The sequence below is a fragment of the Macaca mulatta genome, chromosome 15 (assembly GCF_049350105.2).
Source record: "Macaca mulatta isolate MMU2019108-1 chromosome 15, T2T-MMU8v2.0, whole genome shotgun sequence".
Lineage (NCBI taxonomy): Eukaryota > Metazoa > Chordata > Mammalia > Primates > Cercopithecidae > Macaca > Macaca mulatta.
In genome coordinates this window covers 53,033,104-53,059,659 of record NC_133420.1, presented here as the reverse complement: position 1 = coordinate 53,059,659, position 26,556 = coordinate 53,033,104, and the positions used below count along the sequence as shown (strand labels likewise).

General features: G+C 38.7%; 1 protein-coding gene across 13 annotated transcripts in view; it reads left to right on the top strand.

The window, feature by feature from the left end:
- The window catches only part of SLC44A1 (solute carrier family 44 member 1), a 197,849-nt gene that overhangs the window by 72,087 nt on the left and 99,206 nt on the right, over nt 1–26,556 (top strand). For all 13 annotated transcript variants that reach the window (XM_077968385.1, XM_015117154.3, XM_077968381.1 and 10 more), the window contains one exon: nt 21,830–21,966. In XM_077968385.1, coding sequence (XP_077824511.1) covers nt 21,960–21,966 — 7 coding nt within the window. In that variant the 5' untranslated portion in view covers nt 21,830–21,959. The remainder of the gene's footprint in view (nt 1–21,829; nt 21,967–26,556) is intronic.

Below are 26,556 nucleotides of genomic sequence, written 5' to 3'. Positions count from 1 at the left end.
CCACAATCTTTAGGTCTATAATATATAAGTAGCCTCAGAGTATATATGTCAATTTTAGATAAAAATTTATCATTATTATTATTATTGGAGGCAGAGTCTCGCTCTGTTGCCCAGGCTGGAGTGCAATGGCATGATCTCGGTTCACTGCAACCTCCTCCTCCTGGGTTCAGGCCTCTCCTGCCTCAGCCTCCCGAGTAGCTGAGACCACAGGCATGCACCACCACGCCTGGCTAATTTTTTTTGTATTTTTAGCAGAGACTGGGTTTCGCCATGTTGCCCAAGCTGGTCTTGAACTCCTGAGCTCAGGCAATCTGCCCACCTCGGCCTCCCAAAGTGCTAGGATTACAGGCGTGAGCCACTGCGCCCAGCCTTATTACTATTATTGTTTTCCCAGAGAGGAAGCTCCCTATCTTCCATATCAATTTGGACAGACCAGAGATGGTCCTGTTTAGTGGCAAGATACCTGAGTTAGTGAGTGTGTGGACTGAGCTAGGACAAAAAAAAGGTCTAGCTTTGTTGGCCTCTGGGGAGAAGACTGGGGTGAGGGCAGAGGTGTTGTGTATCTACCAAAGATGCTCCCAGGTACTGGGTGCCTGAGATGGGAGAAGATGTGGCAAAGTGGTGGTAGCTCTTTGTAAACTAGGTCATCATTGTAAAGCTGGGTGACAATAAGTAGGGAACTGCTCTTAATCTTTTTGACATAAACATTGTATCATTATTAGAACTTTTTCCTCATTCTTCAAACAGTCCTAACACAGAGCTTAGTGTCCGCTTTCTTTGTTACTCCAAGAAGTTTTACCAGTATATCTCATGCATGAATATCGATTCTTCCATAGAGGTTTTAAAGATATATTTTTGCACAAATCTAATTTTCTTTTTTATCTGTCTTTCTTCCAAGGAAGCCATTTAAAGTCCCAATCACTGATAAAGGCTCCATTACCCTAAAATGCCTCTCCAATTTCAGATAATCTGTATTAACAGGATGTAAAGAACTAGAGGTCTGCAGAGGATGATAGCATCTATGTATGAGTAAAATCTATAGGGGGTGCATTTTATTTGAGCTCTTTTCAATTTCCTGCATAATCTTTACCAGAGTACCTAGTAAAAACAGAATCAGAGGATGAGTTTTACTTCTTTCTCTTAATTGTTCTCATTGGCAAGATACTCAAAGCTTAAAATGTTTGTGCTAAAACGATCCTTGAGATCATATTACAAGTGAGGAAACTGAGTCTAGGAAACATGAGGGACTTGATGGAGATAGACCAGCACTCAGTTCTCACCCTCAGTCGGTGCTCTTTGCATCATGCACTAAAATAGATCTGGTGAGCTGTGTGGTAATTCCAGTTTCCCACCTTTTTTGCTTTGGGGGTTTCTCCCTCCCAACATTTAAAGATGAAAGAAATTTTGGGGGGAACTTGATGAGTCCCCACTCACGCTAAAAAAACTTTGAAAGGAACCAAAGCCCTTATACAATCTAGGAAGGCTTTGAGTAATTTGAAGGCAATTTTGTCTATTTCTTTCTCTGTCAAATAAAGAATATGAATTGTGATGAGGAACTGCGTTTTTTTGTCTTTTTGTTTTTTGTTTTTTGTTTTTTGCCGTTTGTATGTTTTCAATATTTACTGAAAAATACTTAGCTTCAAATTGATAATGGGGTTTTTTAAATAAGATAATTGATTGTTTAATAAACAGTGGTCTTATTTTAAGGAAACTCTCCATTTTTATAGTATCTACACATATGCAGAATAGGACTTTAGTGGCCACTGATCACCTTCTTTAAAGTGAGAGTCCTGTATCTTAATGTCTCTGGTTCAGTCTACCCCATGATCACATATTAACTTATGCAGAGGATTATTTAGGGGATTGTACCAATAGGAAGATTGTGCTTGCTCTTTAAATGATTGCCAAACTTTCTAGGCCTATACTAACCATATAGCCATCTATTTTAGGGAGAATATTATTCTTTAATTAGTCAGCATGTAAAACATGCCTCTTTTGAAGACTTTTTAAAGAGTAACCGAATCTTGTTGACTGTGCATACCTGTTCCTGTTTGAAAAAGAATTAGAAAAATACAGATAAAATATGCTAAAATATTTGCATTGGTCCTCTTATCAGCTAAGTACTTGCACAGGTTTTCATTATGTGGCTAGGACTTCTCTTCCTCGTGATGACTTAAATCATACTGCTGTTTCCTGAATGACTATCCTTCACCATTTTTGAAAATTATATTTATTATTTTATTTAGCCCTCAGCAACCATTTATTGAAAATCAGCCGTGTGCTACAGACCACTATTACGAATACTAAAATAACAAGCAACCTAAGTGGTTGAAAAAAAGGTTTGGTTAAATTCATTCATTAATTCATTCATTCGTGAACTCTATTTCTTGGCCATCTTCTTTGAGTTAGGCACTTGAGATTATACTCCTGAGCAAAATAAGCATACTTTTTTTCTTTAATCTCATGGGAATTACAGTTTTGTGGAGAAAACAATAAAATCATCATACAATCACAAATTATTATAGCTATAGGAAGTGTTTTGAAGAGAGAGGTATAAGGATATGAGAGAGGTTATAATGGGAAGGCCATGAGAGAGGTTACAATGGGAGGTCCTGGCCCGGTCTGAGACACTGTGGAGTCAGTAAAAATGATGCTGTAGAAGTATGTCCATAGCATGCAATATATGCATAACATTATTAAGGGAAAAATAAATTGCAAACCAGTATGTACAGCATTATTTTATTTATATATGTAAAAATATACATATACATAGAAAAGTATGGAATGACATGAAAATGTCAGCAGTGTGATTAGCAGTTGAATTATGGATGGTTTTAATTTTGTACTTATCTCTTTTTTCCTAAGTTTTCTATAATCAATATATATTACTTGGGTAATGAAAAAAAATAAAAAGGATAAAAAGACATTTGTAGTCCCTGTCCTTGAAGATCTTGCATTCTAGTGGGAAAGACAAAACACATGGAGAAATTATGACAGTTCAGTGTTGGAATGTCATGTAAAAGTGTTGTCTGTTGAAAGCTGAGTGACTCCACTTTCCTGAGTTCCTAACAGCAGGCTGGTGGGGAGAGGAAAATAAGGCAATTTGATGGTAGTACTGGAACCACTATTGTGTTAGTTTCCTAATGTTGCTGTAACAAATTACCATAAAGTAAGCAGCTTTAAACAATGAAGTTCTGTAAATCAGAAATTGAAGCAAATTCGTTGCTTTAAACAATGAAGTTCTGTAGATCAGAAGTCTGTGCACAGCATGGCTTAGCTGATTCTCTGCTATAGGGTTTGAAGGATGAAATCGAAGTCTTGGCAGGGCTGTGATTTTTTTCTTAAGGTTCTAGGGAACGAATCCTCTTCCAAGCTCATTCAGGCTGTTGACAGAGTGCAGTTTCACATGGCTGTAGGACTGTAGGACTCCTTGCTAGCTATAAACTGGGAGACATTCTCAGCTTCTTCTAACATATGTTCTATAGCATATATTCTATGGCTCATGACCCTCTTCTTCCAGCAAAATTGGGTCCGATTCTCAGTCTTGAATCTCTCTGACTTCCCCTTCAGGGCAGCATCTTGGTTGCAGGTTGTACATGTGAGTTGAAGACTCTCAGCCAGTGACAGGGGTTCAGGGACAGGGTAATTTCAGGCAGAGTTTTGGAGCCCCATTTAGGTATAAAGATGCTAACTAAATTTTCAGAAGGTAAGTTTATAGAGATGTCTTTGAAAATATTTTTTGTCATATTTTGGGGGTTCAATGCAGGGCTTGCATTTTATCAGGGTAAAGTCAAGTAAAGTAGGCTGTGAAAGGATGGTACACATAATGGTGATTGGAAGAAGAGGTGAATAGATGGTTATGAGGGTTTGGGGACTGAGAGGTGGCTCCAAGAGCCCATCTTCTGGTGAAGATGGAATTCTGATTAGAATACCAAGCTTGGTTCTCATCGTCTGAGGAATAGTGTGGCTGAGTCTACAGTTTAGAATGCTTGTTGGCCATCCTAAAGCCCAGGGAAGACTGGCACACACAGGAAGGTGCTCCCGACTCTGTCGTGTACTCCTGACTCTATCTTGTGGAGTTGTAGAAGCTTAGAAGAAGAGAGGTATACATGTGTCCATTGGACTAATTCTTAAGTTTTACAGGATATTCTACCTACCTGTTGTTAAGGTATTACTTAGAGCAGCCTGCTTCTTCCTACACTTAGGGATAGGTTTAAACAAATGGAGATGCTCTAAGCCTTTGACGAATTTGCCTTTGCTTTGAGGGAAAGCACTCTTCTCTCTGTCTTCTGTCAGTACTCTCTGATTCTAACTCTAACCTACTGTCACTCCTACTAAAGTGAAAAAGAGAAGCCTAGATAGATACCTCACATAAACTTGTATTTGAGAACTTATTTCCCCCCCCAAATTTACAAGCATTTGAAAATAGTAACATCTGTGATGTTCTAAATAAAAACTTCTTGTATTATGTATACAGGTTTTTTTGTTTTTTTGAGATGGAGTCTTGCTCTGTCACCTAGGCTGGAGTGCAATGGCAAGATCTCAGCTCACTGCAACCTCTGCCTCCCGGGTTTAATAGATTCTCCTACCTTAGCCTCCCAAGTAGCTGGTATCACAAGCACCCACTACCACACCCAGGCAATTTTTGTATTTTTAGTAGAGATGGGGTTTCACCATGTTGGCCAGGCTGGTCTTAAACACTCCTGACCTCAATGATCCCCCCCACTTCAGCCTCCCAAAGTGCTGGGATTATAGGCGTGAGCCACCACACTCGGCCTATACAGTTTTTTTCTAAACTTTCATTCTCTCTTATGGAAAATATTAGAAGCTGTAAATATGCTAACTAAATTTTCAGAAGGTAAATTTATGGAGATTTTTTGTGACCACACTACTCTTTAGCCTAAAGTTTTAATCTCTTTACAAAGGTAACATCTGTATTGCTAGTGTAATTCTGCCTTCAGGATAATACTTGCTGTGGAAAATACTGCTAGCAATTTGAAAGAGGAGATCCAGCTACATACCTTAGAAAATGCAGGAGCTCAAAGTCAAAATGTTTTGTCAATTCTAAATAGGGAAGTGAAAAGCTGTTTAACAGAACTAGATGACATGTATGCAGCTAGGTGGCAAGGAAGGGAGGATTGGTTTTTCTCCGTGTTGTTTGACCAGGTGTGTATATTTGCCATGTCTAAGTTAAATAGCTGATACAAATGCTCAATCCGAAGTCTCACTATTTGAGTTGGTTCTAGGTGACCTGGCACCTGTAAAGATTTTTATAAGCTTTAGTCGTTTTACATGAGCTGATAGATAATGATCTTTGTAATATACTTCAGGTAATTATTAACTGCTTCAACTATGAGTTTGATGGTGATTGGTTTGCCACCCACTTGTGTTTACCTGGGTGTGAGAGTTGAAGGCACCTAGGAAGTTAGAGGGCACACAGTCCACACACAACCACCCTTACATCTGACCCCAAATGCAAGATTGGGGTCCATAAAACCACCTATTTCCTGGCAAATAATTTGCCAGGAAGACTTACAGAACTCACTGAATGCTACTGTACTCATGGTTGTGGTTTATTTTTAGGAAAGGATATAGAGTAAAATCAGCCAGCAAAAGGAGTGCATGGGGCAGAGCTTCCATTGTTGTCTCCCTTGGAGATAGTGGAGTGTGCGGAGTCAGAGCACAGTACTTTCTCAGTGTCAGTGTGTGACAATACACAGAGTATGTCTAACCAGAGAAGCTCACCTAAGCCTCAGTGTTCATAATTATGTGGCTGACTCAGTCTCCAGTCTCCAGCTCCTCTGGTCAGTTTGATACCAGGTGATCCCAAACTCCTAATCTAAACAATATTGTTGGTCTTTCTAGGGTGGTCAACCCCCACCCTGAATACTCTGTGGAGTGGTCTACTCCGACCCTGAAACACATGGTTAGACTTCTATGACCCAAGAGCACCAAAACAACAAAGACACTCCCATAAGGCTTAGAAATTCACTCCCAGAAGTCACGGGCAAAGTCCAGATCTCTTTCTGAGTAAGGCTAAATTCTTACTACCTTCCCACTGGGGCTCATTAGATTAAATTGAATTTTGTGAAGTCGATTTTTGGGAAGAAATTTAAAAATATTTCATTTTTATAGCTTTGTTGAGTTATAACTTACATATAGTAAAATTTACTCATTCAAGTGTAGTTTGAATTTGGTAACTATATACAGTCATGCATCTTCCACCACAATCCACACTTCTTTTGCTCTTAGAAAATTACCTTGTGCCCCTTTGTAGTCAGTTCTTGCCCCCATTCTTGTCCCTAGACAACCACTGATCCGCTTTTCATAGTATAGTTTTGTTTTTTCTAGAATGTCATATACGAAGAATTATACATTGTGTAATATTTTGTGTCTGCCTTTTAAAACATATCGTAATAATGCTACTGAGATTCATGCATATTGTGAAATATATCAGTGGTTAGTTCCTTTTAAATTACTGAGAAATATTTCATTGTGTGGATATAACACAGTTTATCTGTTCACTAGGTTTTTTGCAATTTGGGTTATTTGAATATTTAACTTTTTTTTTTTTTTTTTTACTATTGTGAGTAATACTGCTTTAACAATTTGTGTATGTAATTTTATATATTTCATTACTCTTGGAGAGTTAGATATATAGCATTGAGATTGCAGAGTCATGTGGTGAGGATGTTTAACTTTATAAGAAATTATCAAGCTGTTTCCCAAAGTGGTTGCTGCACCATTTTGCATTCCCACTACAAAAGTAGGAGGATTATATTTGCTTCATTTCCTCACTAACATTTTGTATTATGAGACTTTTTGTTATTTGTTATATTTTATTTTATTTTTTTAGAGATAGGATCTCACTGTGTTGCATGGTTCAGAGTGCCATGGCTATTCATTGGCATGATTATAGCACATTACAGCCTCAAAGTCCTGGCCTCAAGTGACCCTGAAGCTCCCGAATAGCTGGGACTGTAGGTACAGATCACCATGCCTGTCTCTGTTCTTTTTATTCTTAGCCATTCTAGTGAATCTGTAGTGGTATCTCATCGTAGTTTTAATTTGCATCTTTCTGATGACCGATGATATTGACCATCTTTTTAAGTGCTGGTTGACCATCCATCTGTTTTCTTTTGTGAAGTATTCATATCTTGCACATTTTAAAACAAACTGGTTAGTCTTAATGAGTTATAAGCACTAAATCTGTATACAAGACCTTTGTTTGGTGTTTTGCAATTATTTTTTCTAATCTTTGGTTTGCTTTTTGTTTTCTTAATGACATCTTTTGATGAGCAAAAGTTTTAAATTTTGATGAAGTTGAATTTGTTTGTTTTTATTAATGGCTCATGTTTTTTGTGTACTAGCTGAGAAATTACTGCCTTACCCCAAATTCACAATTTTTTTAATGCTTTCTTCTGCAAGTTTTTTAGTTAGCTCTTATGTTTATATATATGATAAATTTTGGTTTAATTTTTTATTATGGTGTGAAGAAAAGGTCAAGGTTTATCTTTTTTCTCCCATACAAAAAATACAGTTATTACAGAAGCATTTATTGGAAAGACTGTCTTCCGCATTGAATTACTTTGCCACCTTTGTTGAAAATAGATTTTATTATAGGTTTGATGGCATGAAAGGAGGCTGATGGAGTTTCTAGTAATAGCAGCTACCAATATTATGGAGAAATAGAAATAGTTTGCCTCATTAAATAAGCAAGGACATCATCTTTTAATAGCACTATTTTCAATAACTAGTTGCAGCAAATCATAATAAAAGAGATAAATAGAATATGTATAGGTGGTTAGAAAGAAAAATAATACTATTTGCCAGTGACAAGGGGCTATAACCTAGAATGTTTAGGAGATTCAACAAAAACATATCTTGAAATGAGGCGCTTAAATTATAGGTTATAAAACAGATGCCTAACTAAAGTCAGTCATTTGTCTTATCAGTGCACAGAAAATACAATGAAAAATATAATACTTGTTTTATTAAAATAAAATCTAACAAGATATATGTGGGACCAAATACAGAGAGTTATAGTATTTTAATTAAAAAAAAAAAAGCAAGAGAGGTATAATCTACTGGTTGAGTAGTCTTAATATAGTAAAGATGACAATACTAACAAAATTAATTTATAGATTTAATACAGTGCCAGTTAAGATCCCAGTAGGATGTGCATTGAACTTGATTGATAATATAAATCACAGAGTAAAGGACCAGGGAAGAATTTCAGAGGGGAAATGTTTTTAAATTGTTTCTCATTCACAAGATAATTTGAAAGGATTAGAAGTAGGTGCATATATTGTAAGACAATGAAATGGGAGTAAAAAAGATCAGGAGCCACACAATGGAAGTGGAGAAGAGATGAGACCAGAAATCTAGGCTAAGTGTAGTTACTGACATTAAGCACTAAATTAGCTGTGAACTTCCTGGTTTTGAAGGCAGGAAGGGAAACACATGGGTTTCACCAGAGGTTGCAAATCCAAAAGCCCCTAGGCACATACTGTAAATCACTTACATGGGTTGGGTATAAGACAACAGGGAATATTGGACACTTCGAACTTTATATGTGTGTGCCCCATATAAAGGAGATAGCTGCTAATTGGGGTGAGTTTTGGCATATGGGTAGATGGGGCCAGTGATGCTAAGTTTTTAGAGGAAGCCAGAAGTCTGTTAATGAGAAGAAGAGTGTATCAGTCCTATGATTTTTAAATGTTGATAGTTAGCGTACTAGCCAAATGAAAGATGGGAGCGAAGGATTACTAATTGTGTGAGTACAGATTGTGTATCTATAGTTGTGATTATCTAATTAATAATTGTGTCACTTGGAGAATGAAAGGGGTATTGCCATTCTAGGCCGAAACCTGTTCCAAAGTACAACAACAAGACTACCTGGACATAGGTTAAGAACAGTGATGGGAACAAAATAGAAAGAGCAGAAATAAATACTGTGAAAGTAGTCAGTGTTTAACAAAAAACATTGGGTTGAGTGATATTTTGAAGAAAGCTACATTTAGTTCTATTTTAATCTCATACCATGCAAAGTAAGTTCCACATGGGTTAAATATTTTAAAATGAATGTTCTACTTTATATAATTGAATGAATATTATACTTTAGTGATTGTTATATTTTGTATAATTTCAATATTATAAATGAATATTATACTTTATATAATTTCAATAATTGATACATTGTTGAGGCAATAAAGGAATTACATAAGGCTGGGCGTGGTGGCTCATGCCTATAATCCCAGCACTTTGGGAGGTTGAGGCGGGCAGATTACCTGAGGTCAGGAGTCCGAGACCAGCCTGGCCAACATGGTGAAACCCCCTTCTCTATTAAAAAAAAAAAAAAAAAAAAAAAAACCCCAGGTGCAGTGGCAGGCCCCTGTAATCTCAGCTACTCAGAAGGCTGAGACAGGAGAGTTGCTTGAATTCAGGAGGCAGAGGTTGCAGTGAGCCGAAATCGCACCCTTGCACTACAGCCTGGGCAACAGAGTGAAATTCTGTTTCTTAAAAAAAAAAAAAAAGAAGAAAAGAAAAAAAAAAGAAATTAAATAATTCGAAGGTAGGCATGTTTGATTATCAAAAATTTGATTCTCTGATACAAAAGCAATACAATGGGAACAACATTCAGAGTTTTTCTGTAATAGATAAGATTTTTCATGCAATTGGGGGTGTATCTGTACGGGTAGATCCATTAGGCAGATTATTGAAGGACAGGTTACACTGTTGAAAATAACAACAGTAATGTTTGGCCAAAAGATCTTCATTTGTAAAATGAAAATAGTAGCAGTACTTCCTTTGGTGTTTTAGAGGAGTAAAGATCATAAATCATGGTATGCCTTAGCACAGTGCTTGGTATCATGAACGTTAACAGCTGTTTATTATAATCATCTTCATTATCATCCGAAACAAGCTTCAAAGTTACTTATCAAGGCTTCATCCCTTTTTAACCTAGATGGGGAAAACACAGCTATTTTAACCATCTGTTACATTTATGTGGTTTACAAAGCACTCTAACATATTCTGTCTCATTGATTCTCACTATCCCTGGGAACTGTTTAAATTTTTTCTCAGGTTTTGTTTCAGGGTTCCCTCTTTCATAGACACAGCTTGGTCTTTGTCATCACCCTTAATTGTTCTACCTATAAAATCAATTCAGAGTAATTCAAAACTTCCCCCACCCTCACCATGGGCTTCTCTCCTTCCATCTTGCATTGCATGTCCTTTTTTGCCCACTGCAGCCATTCTTCGACCTCTAGTCCTTCGACTCCTGTACTTTCTCCCAAGCCCCTTTTTTTTTTTTTTTTTTGAGATGGAGTCCTGCTCTGTCGCCCAGGCTGGAGTGCAGTGGCATGATCTTGACTCACTACAAGCTCCGCCTCCCGGGTTCACGCCATTCTCCTGCCTCAGCCTCCCGAGTAACTGGGACTACAGGCGCCCCCACCACGCCTGGCTAATGTTTTGTATTTTTAGTGGAGACGGGGTTTCACCGTGTTAGCCAGGAAGGTCTCGGTCTCCTGACCTCGTGATCTGCCTGCCTCGGCCTCCCAAGTGCTGGGATTACAGGCGTGAGCCACCGCGCCCAGCCTTTTTTTTTTTTTTTTTTAAGACATAGTCTCACTCTGTGGTCTAGGTGGGAGTGCAGTGGCGCAATCTCGGCTCACTGCAACCTCCGCCTCCTGGGTTCAAGTGATTCTCTTGCCTCAGCCTCCTCAGTAGCTGGGATTATAGTTGTGTGCCACCACACCTGGCCAATTTTTGCATTTTTTTTTGTAGAGATGGGGTTTCAGTGTATTGGCCAGGCTGGTCTCAAAAACTTCTGGTCTCAAGCAATCCACCTGCCTTGGCCTCCCAAAGTGCTGGGATTGCAGGCATGAGCCACCATGCCTGGCCTCCAAATGCTCTTTTTACTCTACTTTCATCCTTGTTTTTTGTTGTAATATAATTTTTTCATAATGTTGTGGCAATATCTAGTGTATATCTGTGCCTTACTGTCTTCCTCAGAGATCTGAAAGAAATCTGTGATAGGCAAAGGATTCCAATGGACATTTCTCCAAAGCAGCTATATGAATGGCTAACACGCACATGAAAAGATAGCCAACATCATTAGCTCTCAAGAAATGCAAATCAAAACCACAATGAGTTACTATTTCACATCCACTAGAATAATTATAATAAAAAGGCAGTTACAGATGTTGGTGAGGATGTGGAGAAATTGGAGCCCTCATACGTTGCTGCTGGGAATGTAAAATGGGATAGCTGCTCTTGTAAACAATCTGACAGTCCATCAAAATATCAAAATAGAGTTACCATATGATCCAGCCATTCCACTCCTTAGTATCTACCCAAGAGAACTAAAAACACATGTCCCCACAAAGACTTATACATGAACATTCGTAGCAGCCGCAGCATCTAATAGCCAAAAACAGAAAACAGCACAAATGTGCATCAACTGATGACAGGATAAACAAAATGTGGTATATCCACACAATGAAAAGTTATCCAGCCATTAAAAGGAATGAAGTGCTTATATATGCCATGGCATGGATGAACCTTGAAAGTGTTATACTTCATAAAAGAAGCCAGCCACATAGTGTATGATTTTCTTTATATGAAATGTATAGAATAGGCAAATATATAGAGACATAAAGTAGATTAGTAGTTGCCTAGGGCTAGGGAGTAGGCGGACATGGAAGGATGATGTATTCACTTGTTTTCTGTTGCCTACAGCAGAATACCTGCAACTGGGTAATTTATAAAGAAAAAGGAATGTATTATAATTATGGAGGTTGAGAAGTCCAAGATGGAGGGTCTGCATCTGATGAGAGCCTTTTGCTGGTGGGGATTCTGTGCAGAGTCCTGAGATAGCTCAGGGTTATCACATGATGAGGGGGTCAAGTGTGCTAATATGCTAACTCACATCTCTCTTCTTACAAAGCCACCAATTCCCCTCCCATGATAATCCATTAATCCATTAACAAGGGCAGAGCTCTTATGATCCAGTCACCTCTTAAAGGCACCACCTCTCAATACTGCCTCACTGGGGATTAAATTTCAACATGAGTTTTGGAGGGGACAAATATTTAAACCATAACAGATAGGGAGTTATTCTAATGGTTATGAGGTTTCTTTTGGGGGTGACAAAAGGTTCTAAAATTAGATTGTAGTAATGGGATGAACAACTCAGTCAAATATACTTAAAACTTTGAATTGCACAGTTTACACAGGTGAATTTTATGGTATGTTATTTATATTTCAAAAAAGCTGTTACACTAAAAAGAAAATGAAATTTCTGGCCATTGGCTTATGACACATATTATTTCTCAGTATGAGTGCTGAAACAAGTTGATTTAGGAGTGTTCTTTCAATTTATTGGACTAACTAGAAAATTGTTTTTTTCATGTGAAATGTTCTTTTTTAAGAGACCAGGTCTTGCTTTGTCAGCTAGGCTGGAGTGCAGTGGTACCACCTTTGCTCACTACAGCCTCAACCTCTTGGACTTAAATAATCCTCCCACCTCAGCCTCCCAAGTAGCTGGGACTATAGGCATGTGTCACCACATCCGACTAATTTTTGTATTTTTTGTAGGGATGGGGTCTGACTATGTTGCCCAGGCTAGTCTCAAACTCCTGGCCTCAAGTGATCCTCCTGCCCTTGTCTCCCAAAGTACTGGGATTACAGGCGAGAACTAATGCACCCAGTTAAAGTTGTTTTAATTTACTTTCTTGCCTCAGTTTATTATAAGGAATATCATTTGCTGTAAGTGACTCTTGGTTGCCATTCTGACAATTATGTCTCCCTCCATAGTAGATGGATAAGCAGGAGTTTGTAGCTAAATAGGAGAGTCATTCTTCCCCCATGCTTTTCTAGTTCCATGCCTTTGCTCTGCAATGTTAGTATCTTCTTTGGCTCTTTCATCATCTTACTTTTTACTCTTATGAGGCCTTTGACAATCTATTTAAAACTATGAAGTATAAAGTCTGTCTTCAGAAAAATACATATGGATTTGCACATCAGAGTTTGCTTATGATTTCTGGAGGCTCACAGATTTCACCCAGGTTAAGAATCTTAAGAATCTCAACCTACACACTGACTTTGGTGATCTCATGCACTCCCAGGGGAAAGCTACCATTTATATGCTGATTATTCCAAAATCACTATCGCCTGTCCAGATTTCTCTGCTAAAACCCTACAGCCAACTGTATAGGTCCATTTGGACACTTCATAGGCATCTCCAACTTAAATTGTCTAAAGTTGGAACGTCATCCTTGTCCTTCTGTACTCTGCTTCTTCTGAGTCCCCTATCTTACAGAATTGAGCAGGATTCCAAACGAGAATGTCCTAGCCATTTAGTCTAAGATGCTAAGCATTATGTTTATTTTTTTTCCTTTCCCCCTATGTATAATCAGTCATAAAGTTTTCTTCAGTGTGTCTAAACTTTTGAAATCTACTCCTTTTTATTCGCATTCCCACCCTAGTTCAAGTCATCATTTCTTGGTAGAAACTTAGTAGCCTCCTAGCCAGTCTCCTTACTTTTCTCTTGCTTACCTCTGATTCTTTCTGCACATTGCAGCTGGTGAGCTCCCAATGGCTTCCCAGTGTCTTTAAGAAGAACTCCAAACTTTCTAACTTTTTTTTTTTTTTTTTTGAGACTGAGTCTCACTCTGTCACCCAGGCTGGAGTATGGTGGTGCAATCTCAGCTCACTGCAACCTCCACTTCCCAGGTTCAAGCAATTCTCCTGCCTCAGCCTCCCAAGTAGCTGGGATTACAGGTGCACACCATCACACCTGGCTAATTTTTGTATTTTAGTAGAGACAGGGTTTCACCATGTTGACCAGGCTGGTCTTGAACTCCTGACCTCAAGTGATCTGCCCACCTGGGCCTCCCAAAGTGCTGGGATTTACAGGCATACCATTTATAAGGCCCTGATTGATCTAGTACCAGCTGACCTGTCCAGCCGTCTACCAACCATCCTGACCATTTTCTTGTTTTCAGCTGTGCCATGCCCCCTTTCACCTTTTTGCCTTTGCCTGCTCTGTTCCTGCCCTGTTCCTACTCGCTTTCATCCACACTGGTTAACTCTTACTCATTCTTTAGGTTCCAGCTTTAGATATCCCTTCCTCAGGACACCTATCCTGATTTTCCATTAATGGGGTACGTTTGTTGCCTCCTTTATAATCCTGTTTTCCCTGCTTTAGCACTAGCACACTGTTTATAATTGTCTTCTTACACTCTGGATTGTGAACATTAACAAGGGAGACACTTATTTATCATCATATCTTTAGTACTTATTTAGGCCTACACCTGGCAGAATAGGTGTTTAATAAAATTCTTTTGAATAAACGAGAGTATTTCTCTGTCCGTGAAATATCTTCTTCCCTATCTTCACTCCTCTCTGGCCCCACTTAGCAAAATCTTATATAATTACCATCTGTTTATTAATTTGGGAAATATGCAGCTGCTTCTTTATTCCAGGCATCATTTTAGGCACTAAGGATGTAGGGATGAATTAAGCAGTCAAATATCTTTGCCCTGTTGGAGCTGATATTCTACTAGTGGTGGTGGAAAATAAACAGATAAATCAGTAAAATACACAGTGTGTGAGCGAGTGTAAGTCTGAGGAGAAACAAAGCAGGAAAGATGAAGGCACATCAGAGTAGAAAGTTGGTGTTTTAGACAGGCTGGCCAGCGAAGGCTTCACTGAGAAGGTGTCTTTTGAGTGAAGACTTGAAAGGAGGGAAGGAGCTAGCTCTGTTGCTGTCTAGAAAAAGAACATTCCAGGCAGATAGGCGTGCAGCGGCCCCAAGGTGAGAGTGTGCAAGGTTGCTTGAGGAACAGAAAGGAGACCAGTGGGAGACCAGGCGAAGGTGAGATTAGAGAGGTGCACATTCTCTGAATATTGCTCTCTTAGTCTGATCCTTGGGCTTCCTCTGCAGTTTAAAGTTATTTTCAGCTCTCAGTGCTGTGAATTACCAGAAAGGACCATGAAAGTTTCTCTTCTTAGCAGTTGCCTGTAAATCAAGGTCTACAGAAGTGCTGGCGGAGGAGGCTGCCATGCTGTTTAGAATTCAGTTGTCTCTTTGGGGATTGGTGAGATGGCATCCTTAGGTTTTAGTTTTAACAAGTGGCACCTCTTCCTTAGGAGATTTTTGCCTCTTCCTAATTAGGACTGAGGAAGCAGTGGGGAAGGGGCACACCCCTGTCAGCAACCTCATGGGTTGGGTTTCTTGGGTTTCACAAACTCTGGGGTGCTGGCTCCATAGTTCTTTCCTAATATAACAGGGCTCCTCTGGGGGCATTTGGGTCCCACCCCGAATCAGATGACTGGGCTTGCCTTGCTGGCACCCCAACACCAGCCCCTCTGGAAATAAGAGGCCTCCTCTGGGCAGAATTCCACTGTGGGTGGAGTACAGATCTGCGGGGTTCTCTGTAGCCTATGTTTAGCAATAGCAAGCCTCCGCTAGGCTGTCATGGTTTTCAGTTTGGTATGATTCACTCACGGCAACACTCTCTGTGGAAAGGGGCTATAAATTGTAAATTGATATGAGGTAATAATTGGAAAAATGATCAGACTCCATTTTTATTCCCCTCTGGGGAAGACACATGTCAGGAATCACTAAAGCAGAAGGTGACAGAGGGATTTTTCAGCCAGCTTTCCAGCTTTAGTGCTGCAGTGCTTCCATCCTGATTAGAGAGGAGAGCAGCCAAATTCGGCAGGAGGCGGCCAGCAGACCTAGTATCTGCTTGCCACCTTTTGCTCCAAAAAGGCTTGTCACAGAGTTACCATGGCAGCAGGAGGCAATTTAATGGCAAAGGCTCATCTCTGGAGCAGCACTGCTGTTCCCCAGCCATTCCCTCTCTAGCCTTCAATTCGAGGGGCTGGCCATACTAGGGTATCACTGTTCCATGGCCATTTGAGTACATGTTGCCTAATGGAAGAGCTATAAGATCTTCCAGATTCTAAGGATGGCTACATCTTCTATCCCCTGCTTCTCCTTAGTGCATAGCTCTTTGATGCTCCATCCTATAGTCGACTTTATCAGATTATTTGCAGTTCCTTAAATATGCTCTTTCATGATTCTGTGCTTTTAGACATGCAGTTTCCTCTGCCTAGAGTGCTCCCTTCCCCATCTGTCTGGAAAATTCTTACTCATTTTCAAAATATGGCTTAGAAACTGCTTCCTCCTCCTTAATGGTTTCTCTGACCCCTTATCCTCCGTGCAGAATTACACAATTTCCACTGCCATCTCAGCCTTGCCTCCTATCACATGGTTTTTAAATGACTGTATACATTTTTGTTTGTTTTTCTCTAGACTATAACTTACTTGCATTCAAGAACTGTATTTTATGAATTTGGTATCCCCTATTTAATTCCTGTCACGTGAGTGTTGCATACCACATAAGAGTACAGCCCTATATCATGTCCAGGTAGGGCTTTGTCTCTCAGGGATCCCAGAAGATTGCACTGATTTAATCAACTGACTTGACTGGTCTGTAACTCACTCTCCTTTACATTTATTCTCACTTTCCAGTTTGAACTGGAAAGTTAGGTTAGTCACCCAGCTTGCCAATCAGTTCCATCCTTTGTTAAATTAGGATGTTGTGAGGCTAAAGCCTGTAATGCTTTGTGACTCAAAGTAAATTATCAATGAATCTTACTGTCTTTACCTTCTCCTATCTTCAGTAAAGAAAGTAAAAGCAAAACAGAAGTTTAAATGAGTTTTAAACCTTCTGTGGCATGGTATCATTCATTTTCATCTTCTTGCTCTGAGCGCAGCTTTAAAAGTCACTTCTTTTGTGACTCTTATCCTTTTTCCTGAGTTTCAGTGATTTAATGTCCCTCCTTTGTCTCATCCTGTTTTCATCTTTGGTGCATCTGTCCCCCTCATTCACTGCGTAGACAGAGCATTTTATTTAGACATCTCTCCTTTTCCTACCTTTTGGGATAATTTGTTATTGTATCTCAAAAATATCCATTTAAAAATAAACCTTTTTCTGTTCCTCAAATAATTTCTGGAAACCACCCCAACTGTAATAAATACACATTTACATGCCTTACCTGCTGTCTTCTGTAATGTTTGCTTTGCAGTTTGGTCTGAGCATTTTTCTCCATTCCCATCTACCTTTTAAGTTCAAAGCTTACTTAGGCTGTTTTGCAATTCCCTTTGCAAATGCATTTCTGTATCATCTGATCATGCTATGTGCATATTGTATATGCCAATGCCTGCAGGTGTCTAGGCTGTTTTGTTTATAGAGTATTTTTCTCTTACTGCTTCTTGTCTTTCATTCTCACTTTTGGTATTTTATTTATTCCTGTTCCTCTAAAGGATGTGAAACTTAAACCTGTATTTAAATTATCAAAAGGCTCAGTAAAAGATTCACTGAGGATGACAACGACAAACTTGCTCTTAACTTAGGTTTATGGAATATCTGTGACATGGGCTCTCCACCTTGGAGATGGCGTAGAGAAGGAGGAGGTATGGAGGCCAAGGCAAATAATCAGAGTTGGCCTGAGAAGCTTTTTCAAAATGTATGTGCTGCATCTCTTGCCTGATCCTTGCCCTGTCGGGAGTGAAACTAGGCGGATACTGTGTGTTACCCTCTCAGCTGAAATACTCATCTGTAGTTTTCAGTTACAATAATCTGGTTTGTCAGTGCCATGCTTATTACGATTATTTGTTTCATTGTCTAAAAATAAAAATAAAACTATCAGTTCATTTTGTTTAAACTGAAAAGTGAAAAACTAATGTAAGCATTTATTTACCTGGTTAAGGACATTTTCAAATCAAAAGGCAAGAAAGTGCAATTTTAATAAATCATAAATTGGTTTGATACACGCACTTTGCCTCCTCTGTAAATATTCAGTTAAATATGAATTAGTTAAAATATAATTACTTGCAAGCATGTTGCCATGGATTGGATGAACTTCAGAATGCTGGAAACAATATTCAAAGTTAATAGAGAACAGTTAAAGTTACTAATGATATTTGTAGGAAATATTTTGGAATAGTGCAGAATGGAAACAGTGAAACTCAGAATCAGAGGTACTAGGTTTGAATTCATGCTTTGGCACCTACTAGCTCTCTTGGGCCTGGTGGTTAGGCCTCAAGGCCTCAGTTTTAACATCTTTGGAATGGTTATGACCCCTACCTCACAGAGTTGTTGCAAAGATCAAATAAGGTCTTGAATGTGACAGTGACTAATACCTAAACACCCAACAAATGTTAATAGAATCTGGACCTACGATCAAGGTTTCCATGTTATTTTTAACTTTATGTGTGTGCATTTGAATATGTGAAATGCATAGAGAATTAAGCTTAATATCTTCTCTTTTCGTTCTTTCTTTTTGCTTTTTTTTTTTTTTTTTTTTTGAGACACAATCTCACTCTGTCGCCCAGGCTGGAGTGCAGTGGCGCCATCTCGGCTCACTGCAACCTCTGCCTCCCAGGTTCAAGCGATTCTCCCGCCTCAGCCTCCCAAGTAGCTGGAATTACAGTTGCCCGCCACCACACTCAGCTAATTTTTGTGTTTTTAGTAGAGATGGGATTTCACCATGTTGTCCAGGCTTGTCTCGAACTCCTGACCTCAAATGATCTGCCCGTCTTGGCCTCCCAAAGTGCTGGGTTTACAGGCTTGAGCCACTGCACCTACCCAGCTTAACATATTCTTAGACTATGGAGGGCAGGTAAGATATGGAGTGTAAGCATGTCATGTGTGTGAGTGTGTATTTCTTGAAGATATCATTTCAAGTAAGTTTTTAGATATTTTCAAACCACATACACAGGCTGAAAAATGTGCAGTGTTAATTTCAGAGAGTTATAGTCATGGTAGCATTCTTCTCGCCCTCCTGTTCTTGTTTTCCTTGTGCTGGATCTGTTTTGGCGGCGTACTTGGTTCTCAAGGGGGTAATGACTTTACCCTTAGTCATGAATACTCCTACACAGATTTTTTTTTTTCCTAAATGAAAACTAAATATTAGTATTGTATCCCTGTTTTATGCCCATATAAGAAAGTGTTGAGTTTAGTTCCTTACTATGAAATGTAAAATGTGTGGAAAGCAAGTAGTATTCTTTGTGGTGATGACACAAATCACTGAGTGCATGCTATGTTAGGTGCTTAATATATATTATTGATCACATTACAACAAACTATAAAATAGGTGATATGTAATTTTTCAGATAAGGAAACTGAGGGTCAGACGGATAAATATATTTTCCAAGGTCAGAGAACTATTAAGAGAGAACCAGAAAGCAAGTTCACATTGGTCTGACTAAAGCAAGGGATAAGGTTGCTGCCCAGTCACTAGCATAAGTCAAAGGAATATGTTTTAAGGTATAAAAGAAGTTAGAAATGTAATAGGGATACTTTTGCCCTTGGAGGAGGCTGAAGCCTGCAGGACGGACAGTGCATCTATTCTCAAGAGGTTGTCATTGATCCAGCCTAGGCCCAGCAACAAGGCCCAGGCAGCTTCTGGCTTTTTTTCCCTTTTCCCTAAGCTTCTTTTTCTACTGTGGTGTGATTCCCCAGATGGTTCTCAAGGCATTGCTTATCACTTAGAACTGTGTACTCAATGCCTCTCTCTCATCCCAGTTCCACTGCCCAACTCCCACCCCATAGAGAAACACACAACAGAATTACTGTGAGAATTATATGAGTTAATATATGTAAAGGGTTTAATACAGTGTCTGATAAATAGTAAGTACTCAACAAAATTGGCTATCATTTTTAAAAGTCTTTATCATTAAGTATTATTAGGCCAGGTGCAGTGGCTCATACCTGTAATCCCAGCACTTTGGGAGGCCAAGGTGCATGGACCACCTGAGATCAGGAGTTCAAGACCAGCCTGGCCAACACGGTGAAACCCCTGTCTCTACTAAAAATACAAAAATTAGCCAGGTGTGGTAGCAGGCGCCTGTAATTCCAGCTACTCAGGAGGCTGAGGCAGGAGAATCGTTTGAACCTGGGAGGCTGAGGTTGCAGTGAGCTGAGACCATGCCATTGTACTCCAGCCTGTGTGACAGAGCAGAACTCCATCTCAAAAAAAAAAGTGTTCTTAGTAGTGATCACAGTGGTGGTGATGGCAATGGTAGCAGTGATGGTGGTGGTGGTGGTGGTGGTGGTGGTGATAGCAGTAGTGGTTGATTCAAAGGTTTTATGACACATTTTTCAAGGACCTGATTGTTCCCTGTCCATGATCTGTCTTTGTGCAATTCATTATACAGGGTCACAGGCATAGACATGCTTAGTCAGACTCCCAGGATAGAAGAAGGGAGAATTAGTAAGGGAATGCTTGTTTCTACTCAGAAGTTGCCAGAAACAATTCTCTGTATGCCCTACTTCCTTGTTATCAGCCATGGAAACAGTCCACAAAACCTACTTCTAAACCTCATGTTGCCTGGCTTTTTTTCTTTCCTTCTATCTGTATAGATAGAACATTTGGAGTCACTGGTTTGGAGTCACTGATAGGGTCACACACACGTTTTTTTTGTTGTTGTTTTCTTTCAGTTTGGTAAGTTATACCTGAACTTCATGCCGGGTTCCCAGACCCGTTGCTGTGCTGAAGTGTGCAGAATTACTTGATCTGCAAAGGCCTCTGTAGTTGCCCCCCTTTTTTTTCCTACTTACTTTTTTTTTCCCCTTCATATAAAAGTTTCCATTTTAGCGTATGTATTGACTTTACCTTTTCTGCTTTTCAGTTTGTTCTCCTAATTTTTATATTTGGTTATATTTCCTGTTGCAGATTTGAAACCACATTTTGCATAGCAACAGAGTTTAATCGTGTGAAAGGCTATTGACAGATGCATGATTTTATAAAACTTCTTATGAACTCAGTGGAATTGAACCCTGGCTGGAGATTCATTTTAGGTGGAAGCATTCCTTCTTGTACTCCCTTCCTTGATCCATATTATTGCACTTAGCTTATCTCAGTTGAGAATGTTTAGCCCTTATTTTCTCTTTGAGCAAATGTTAACATCTACAATCTTTATCATCTCATCTACTTTATAACATTAAAAATACATGCTTCAGTATGCTTTCTAATTAATCTTCCCTTTCCTAAAATACAAGTATACAGAACTTAAAGGGTATAATTTCAGATTTGGGGATTATTTTGTCTATCTGTAATGGACAGTATTTAACTATTAATAAACAATATTTACTGCAGTTATATCAGCTCAAAAGTAATTGGCATTCTTTCTAGAAGATGCGGATTATGAAAGGTAAAATAAATTAAAAATCACTTTATTTTAATACCCAGAGATGACTGTAGTTGAAATGTTGGTGTATTTCCCTCTAGTCTCCATTTAACTTTATATATTCAGTTGTATATATTCATTGATATCTATAATATATATTCATTTTTGGAATTATATAATTCTGTTTATATGAATTATATATAATGAATGAATTATATTTATTAACTAAAGTTTACAGTTTATATATAAACTGCAATTCATGCTATATTATATAGCAGTATTATGATACTCCAATAATTTTTTTGGTACAAGTTTGACAAAATAAAAAATTAATGATTTGAAGAAAACTAAAATAGATGATTTCTGATTATAAAATATGCATGTGTACAATACAAACATTTAAATATTAGAAAAATAGATCATGATAATTATGAATCCTACAATTCCCCTATTCCCACTGTTAGTCTGTTTATAAGCAATTTTTTAAAAATGTATTTATGATGAGATTTTTATTGTGGAGGAATGTGGAATAGATATTCTTTGCTCTAGGCTTAGTCAAATATGCAGTGACCCACAATGTGTTTTGTGAAATAATATCTCAGTTTTTTCTCCATGCTTTAGGTATGTATTCTTTTTGGATCCATGCAACCTGGACTTGATAAACCGGAAGATTAAGTCTGTAGCACTGTGTGTAGCAGCATGTCCAAGGCAAGAACTGAAAACTCTGAGTGATGTTCAGAAGTTTGCAGAGATGAATGGTGAGACATTAGGCCATTCAAATCTATGTCCTATCACCTTGTTCTCTTTGTTAAATATAAATTTGCCCTAGTGTTAAATAAATTATCAAGGAACCTTAGATAATTGAAGTAATTTTGGACTTCCTTGCTAAAAAATATTATAGTCACCCAGGGAGCTTGTTAAACTCCAGATTCCTGGGCCTCACCCAGCAAATTCTGACTGAGTGGGTCTTTGCGCTCTGGAAGTCAGTATTTTTTAAATAAATATCTCAGGTGACTTTGATGTAGTCTGTTGAGTGTTTGGAAATTACTAAACCACTCTAGGTAAAATTTGTTTCTTGTTCCCCCTTCCCAAGGATTGGTTAAAAGTATTTCAATTCACATTTATATAAATTGAAACACATTTTATATATTGAAATAATATATATACGTGTGTGTGTGTGTGTGTGTATGTGTATATATATATATATAAAAAACCCTGGTTAGCAATGTAACATATGCATATTATAGGAAATTCGAAAAGTTCAGAAAAAATAAGAAGTAGAAATTAAAATTCCAGCATCAGTACTTTTTCAATGAGTCGGTGTGTATATAGTTTTGTGTTCTGCTTTTTAAATTTAATGTTCTGTCATAGCTCTTTTTCTAAAAATAATTGTGAGAAATTTTGAGGCCAAACATAGGGGAATTAGCTGAGAAAACTAACATAGTTTCCTGAAATCTAGCTCTGTTCTCTGAGGCATTTTATCTGTAGGTACCATCCTCAGGTCCACATGGCTTGCCTCAATTCTTTTCTGAGAATCGTTTTTTTAACCACCCTTTGTAGAGGCCCCTGTTTTTGAATTTCTTTGAGGTTTCATGCTTGTATTTTGTGTGTAGGAATCCTCAGAGCTGCCTTGGTCCTGCCCAGATCCACAGGCTGGTGCTGGTTCCTTGGAACAAGGACCAACTCAAGTATCCAGTGGGTACAACTTCTGGCTGGGTGGACAGACAGCCTGGAACCATAACGCTGCACACACTAGCATGGCTCCAGTGTCTTCCTGTTGGGGATGCTAGCCTTCTGAAGGCGGGAGGACTGCAGCCTTCCAGGCTGGCAGTATCCCTGTTCCATTGTTCCATGCCCTCAGCATAGGATAGCATGGGTTGATTTGGGTTGGATTCCAGTGCTGACTGTCACTGACTGCCTCTGTAATAAGGGTAAAGGGTAAAAGGTCTCTGAGCCTAGGTTTCCTCATCTGAAAAAATGTGGATTAAAAATAATACTCCCTCATACGTTGTTATGAAGATTAAGTAAGATGATGTATGAAGAATACTGAACACTTGGTAGGCACTTGAATAAAGAAGTGCCAACCACTCTTCACGATCTCATTTTTAATTCCCATATGGTATCCCCACATGTGTTGTTGCTGAGCCTCTTACCAGAACTACCAGCCTCATCATTATAAGGTTTCTTAGGGAGAGGTGAGCCCTTCCTTAAGGGTTTTTCCAGAATTTTAGACAATGTGAGTATACTCTGACAAGTGATGTGGTTGAGTGGTTAAAAGTATACGCTCCGGAGTGCGATTGTTTGGGTTCAAATGTTGCTCCTACCACTCACTGGCTGTGAGACCCTGGGCAAAGTACTTGACCTCTCTTTGCCTCCGTTTCCACATCTATGAAATAGGGACAATATTCATACCTAATATACTTCATAGGATTGTTATGAGGACTTGATACATGAACAATGCTTAGAACAGTATCTGGCAAATATTAAGTTGCTAAGAAAAATTATTGGCTGCTGCTATTATCATTATAATTATTAATATTATTCCACTAGTGGAATGTAATAGTCTTTCTACCTCCAATTTCTGTCTAGTTTTAGCTGTCTTATATACTGCTGCCATGTTAATATTCCTAGAGCTTCAATCAATGCTAACCCCTTGCTCAGAAAGCATCCATAGTAAAAAATAAAAGTCTATATGTCTTATGCTATCATTCGAAGCTATGATCTAGTCTCGAACTATCTTCCAACATGTCTTCTCAAACCCACTGGTTGTGAGTCTTGGTCCCTTGAACCTGAGCTGTCATCTGGAGGGCTAGAAGAGAGCTAGGTCCTTGTTAGCTGTGTGGCCTGCTGAGATGTTTCCTGGAGGAGAAATGCCCCATGCTCCCCTGCTGGTATGCTTTGTTTCCAGGCTGGTATCCTTCTAAGTGAATATGATACTGACTGTGGCCTGTTCAGGTTTAGTTAAGAAGACCTTCCTGGTGGGTTTTACAGCTTTGTATTTCTCACTGTGTCTTGCACAAAGTAGGTGCTCAAGATTTATTAATGAATAAACATTATTTCAGAAAACAGACTTCTTAAATTGGTGCCTAGCTACAAAGGTACCATTGGGGTTTTGTGCCAGCTGTATGAATAATAAGTCAATAAGGTAGCCATAAAAAATGAGAGCATCAAGAAGTACAACGATGGAGGATAGAGAAGACAAAATTTTAACAGGCGAATAGAAAAGCTATAAAATTATATCAGAGAGAGAGCCTTTGGTATAGGGGCCTAAATACCTTATTTGAGTAGCAACCCTAACTTGAAATTTCTGAACTTCTCAAAAGAACCTATGCTGTTGTTTGAATTGGTAACTTAAAACTAGACCTGGTAAGATTTAATTCCAATATTACCCTTGTCACTGAGAGAATTATTTCTCTGCTTTTTGCATTATTTTTCCTTCTTTTGTCTTTGTAAGTTACCTGATTTTTTTTCTTTTTCTTCTTGCTTAAAAGACAGAGTAAAGTGCAGTAGTCTGGTCTGTAGGACAGTGGCACAGTCATGGTTCACTGCAGCCTTGTACTTCTGGGCTCAAGTGGTTCTCCTGCTTCAGCCTCCTGAGCAACTGGGACTATAGGCATGTGTCACCATGCCCAGATAATTTTTTTACTTTATGTGGCAATGAGGTATCACCATGTTATCCAGGCTGTCAAACTCCTAGCCTTAAGTAATCCTCCCTCCTCAGCCACTCAAAGTACTGGGATTACAGGTATGAGCCACACACCTGGCCATTCAGTTATCTTTTCTATCTTTTGAGGTGCAAGTTGATTCAAGAGTAGCAAGTAATTTTTATTAGAATCTATGTCTGCATGTTGTTACAGTATATTTCTGTTAGAAAATACACAGACCTTTTAGCCTCAAATATATAAACCTCAGTCATTAATTTCAGAGAGAAATAGCTTTAATATATAATTCAAACTTAAGTGGGAAATTTTCAAGTCTGTAAGAGGGGATAGTGTAAAGTCCACGAAAGAGCCTAAATGTAAGAGCTAAAACTGCAGAAACTCTTAGAAGAAAATGTAGGGGAAAGCTGCATGGCAATGCATTTGGCAGTAGTTTATTGAATGGCACCAAATTGCACCAAAAGCACAGGCAACAAAAGAAAAAAATACATAAATTGGATTATGTCACAATTGAAAACTGTACATCAAGGGACAAAAATCAACAGAAGTGAAAAGTCAACCCATAGAAGATACTTATAAATCAGATATCTGGTAAGGAGTTAATATCTAGACTATCTGAAGAGCTACTATAAAAAAACACACCTAAAATCACACAAGTGTTCGTGAGGATGTAGAGAATTGGAACCTTTGTGTACCATTGATGGGAATGTAAAACAGTGCAGCTGCTATGGAAAATAGTATGTAGGTTCCTCAAAAAATTAAAGATAAAATTAGCATATGATACAGCAGTCCCACTTCTGAGAATATATCCAAAAGAATTGAAAAGAGGATCTTGAAGAGATATTTGCACAATCATGTTCGTTGTAGCATTATTCACAATAGCCAAGAGGTGGAAGCAACCTCATGTCTGTAGACCAATAAATGGTTGGAGAAAATATGGTGAACTACCAGTCGTGGTGGCTCACACCTGTAGTCCCAGAACTTTGGGAAACTGAGGCAGGAAGCGCGCTTGAGTTCAGGAGTTCAAGACCAGCCTGTGCAACGTAGTGAGATCTCATCTCTACAAAACATGAAATTACCCAGGCATGGTGGCACGCACTTGTAGTCCCAGCTACTCAGGAGGCTGAGGCGGGAGGATCTCTTGAGCCCAGGAGGTTGCAGTGAGCTGAGATCATGCCACTGCAGTCTAGCCTGGGTGACAGAGTGAGACCCTGTCTCAAAAACAAACAAAAACAAGGAAAATGTGGTGTATACATACAATGGAAGATTATTTTAGCCTTAAAAAAGGAGGAAAGAAACATCATATGCTTCAACTTGCATGAAAATTGAGGACACTATGCTAAGTCAAATAAGTCAGTCATAAAAGAAAAAGACTGCATAATTCCACTTACATGAAACAAAAAGTAGAAGTGTGGTTGCCAGGAGCTGAAGGAGGGGGAGAAAGGGAGTTGTGGTTCAATGACTAGAGTTTCAGATTTACAAGATGAAAAAGTTCTAAAAATCTGTTGCACCACAATATGCATATAGTTAATAGTGCTGTACTGTACACTTAAAAATGGTTAAGACAGTCAATTATATGTTATGCATTTTTTTACCGCAATAAGAAATAGGAAAATAAATTCTGACACATGCTATAACGTGGATGAACCTTGAGGACATTATGCGAGGTGAAGTAAGCCAGTCACAGAA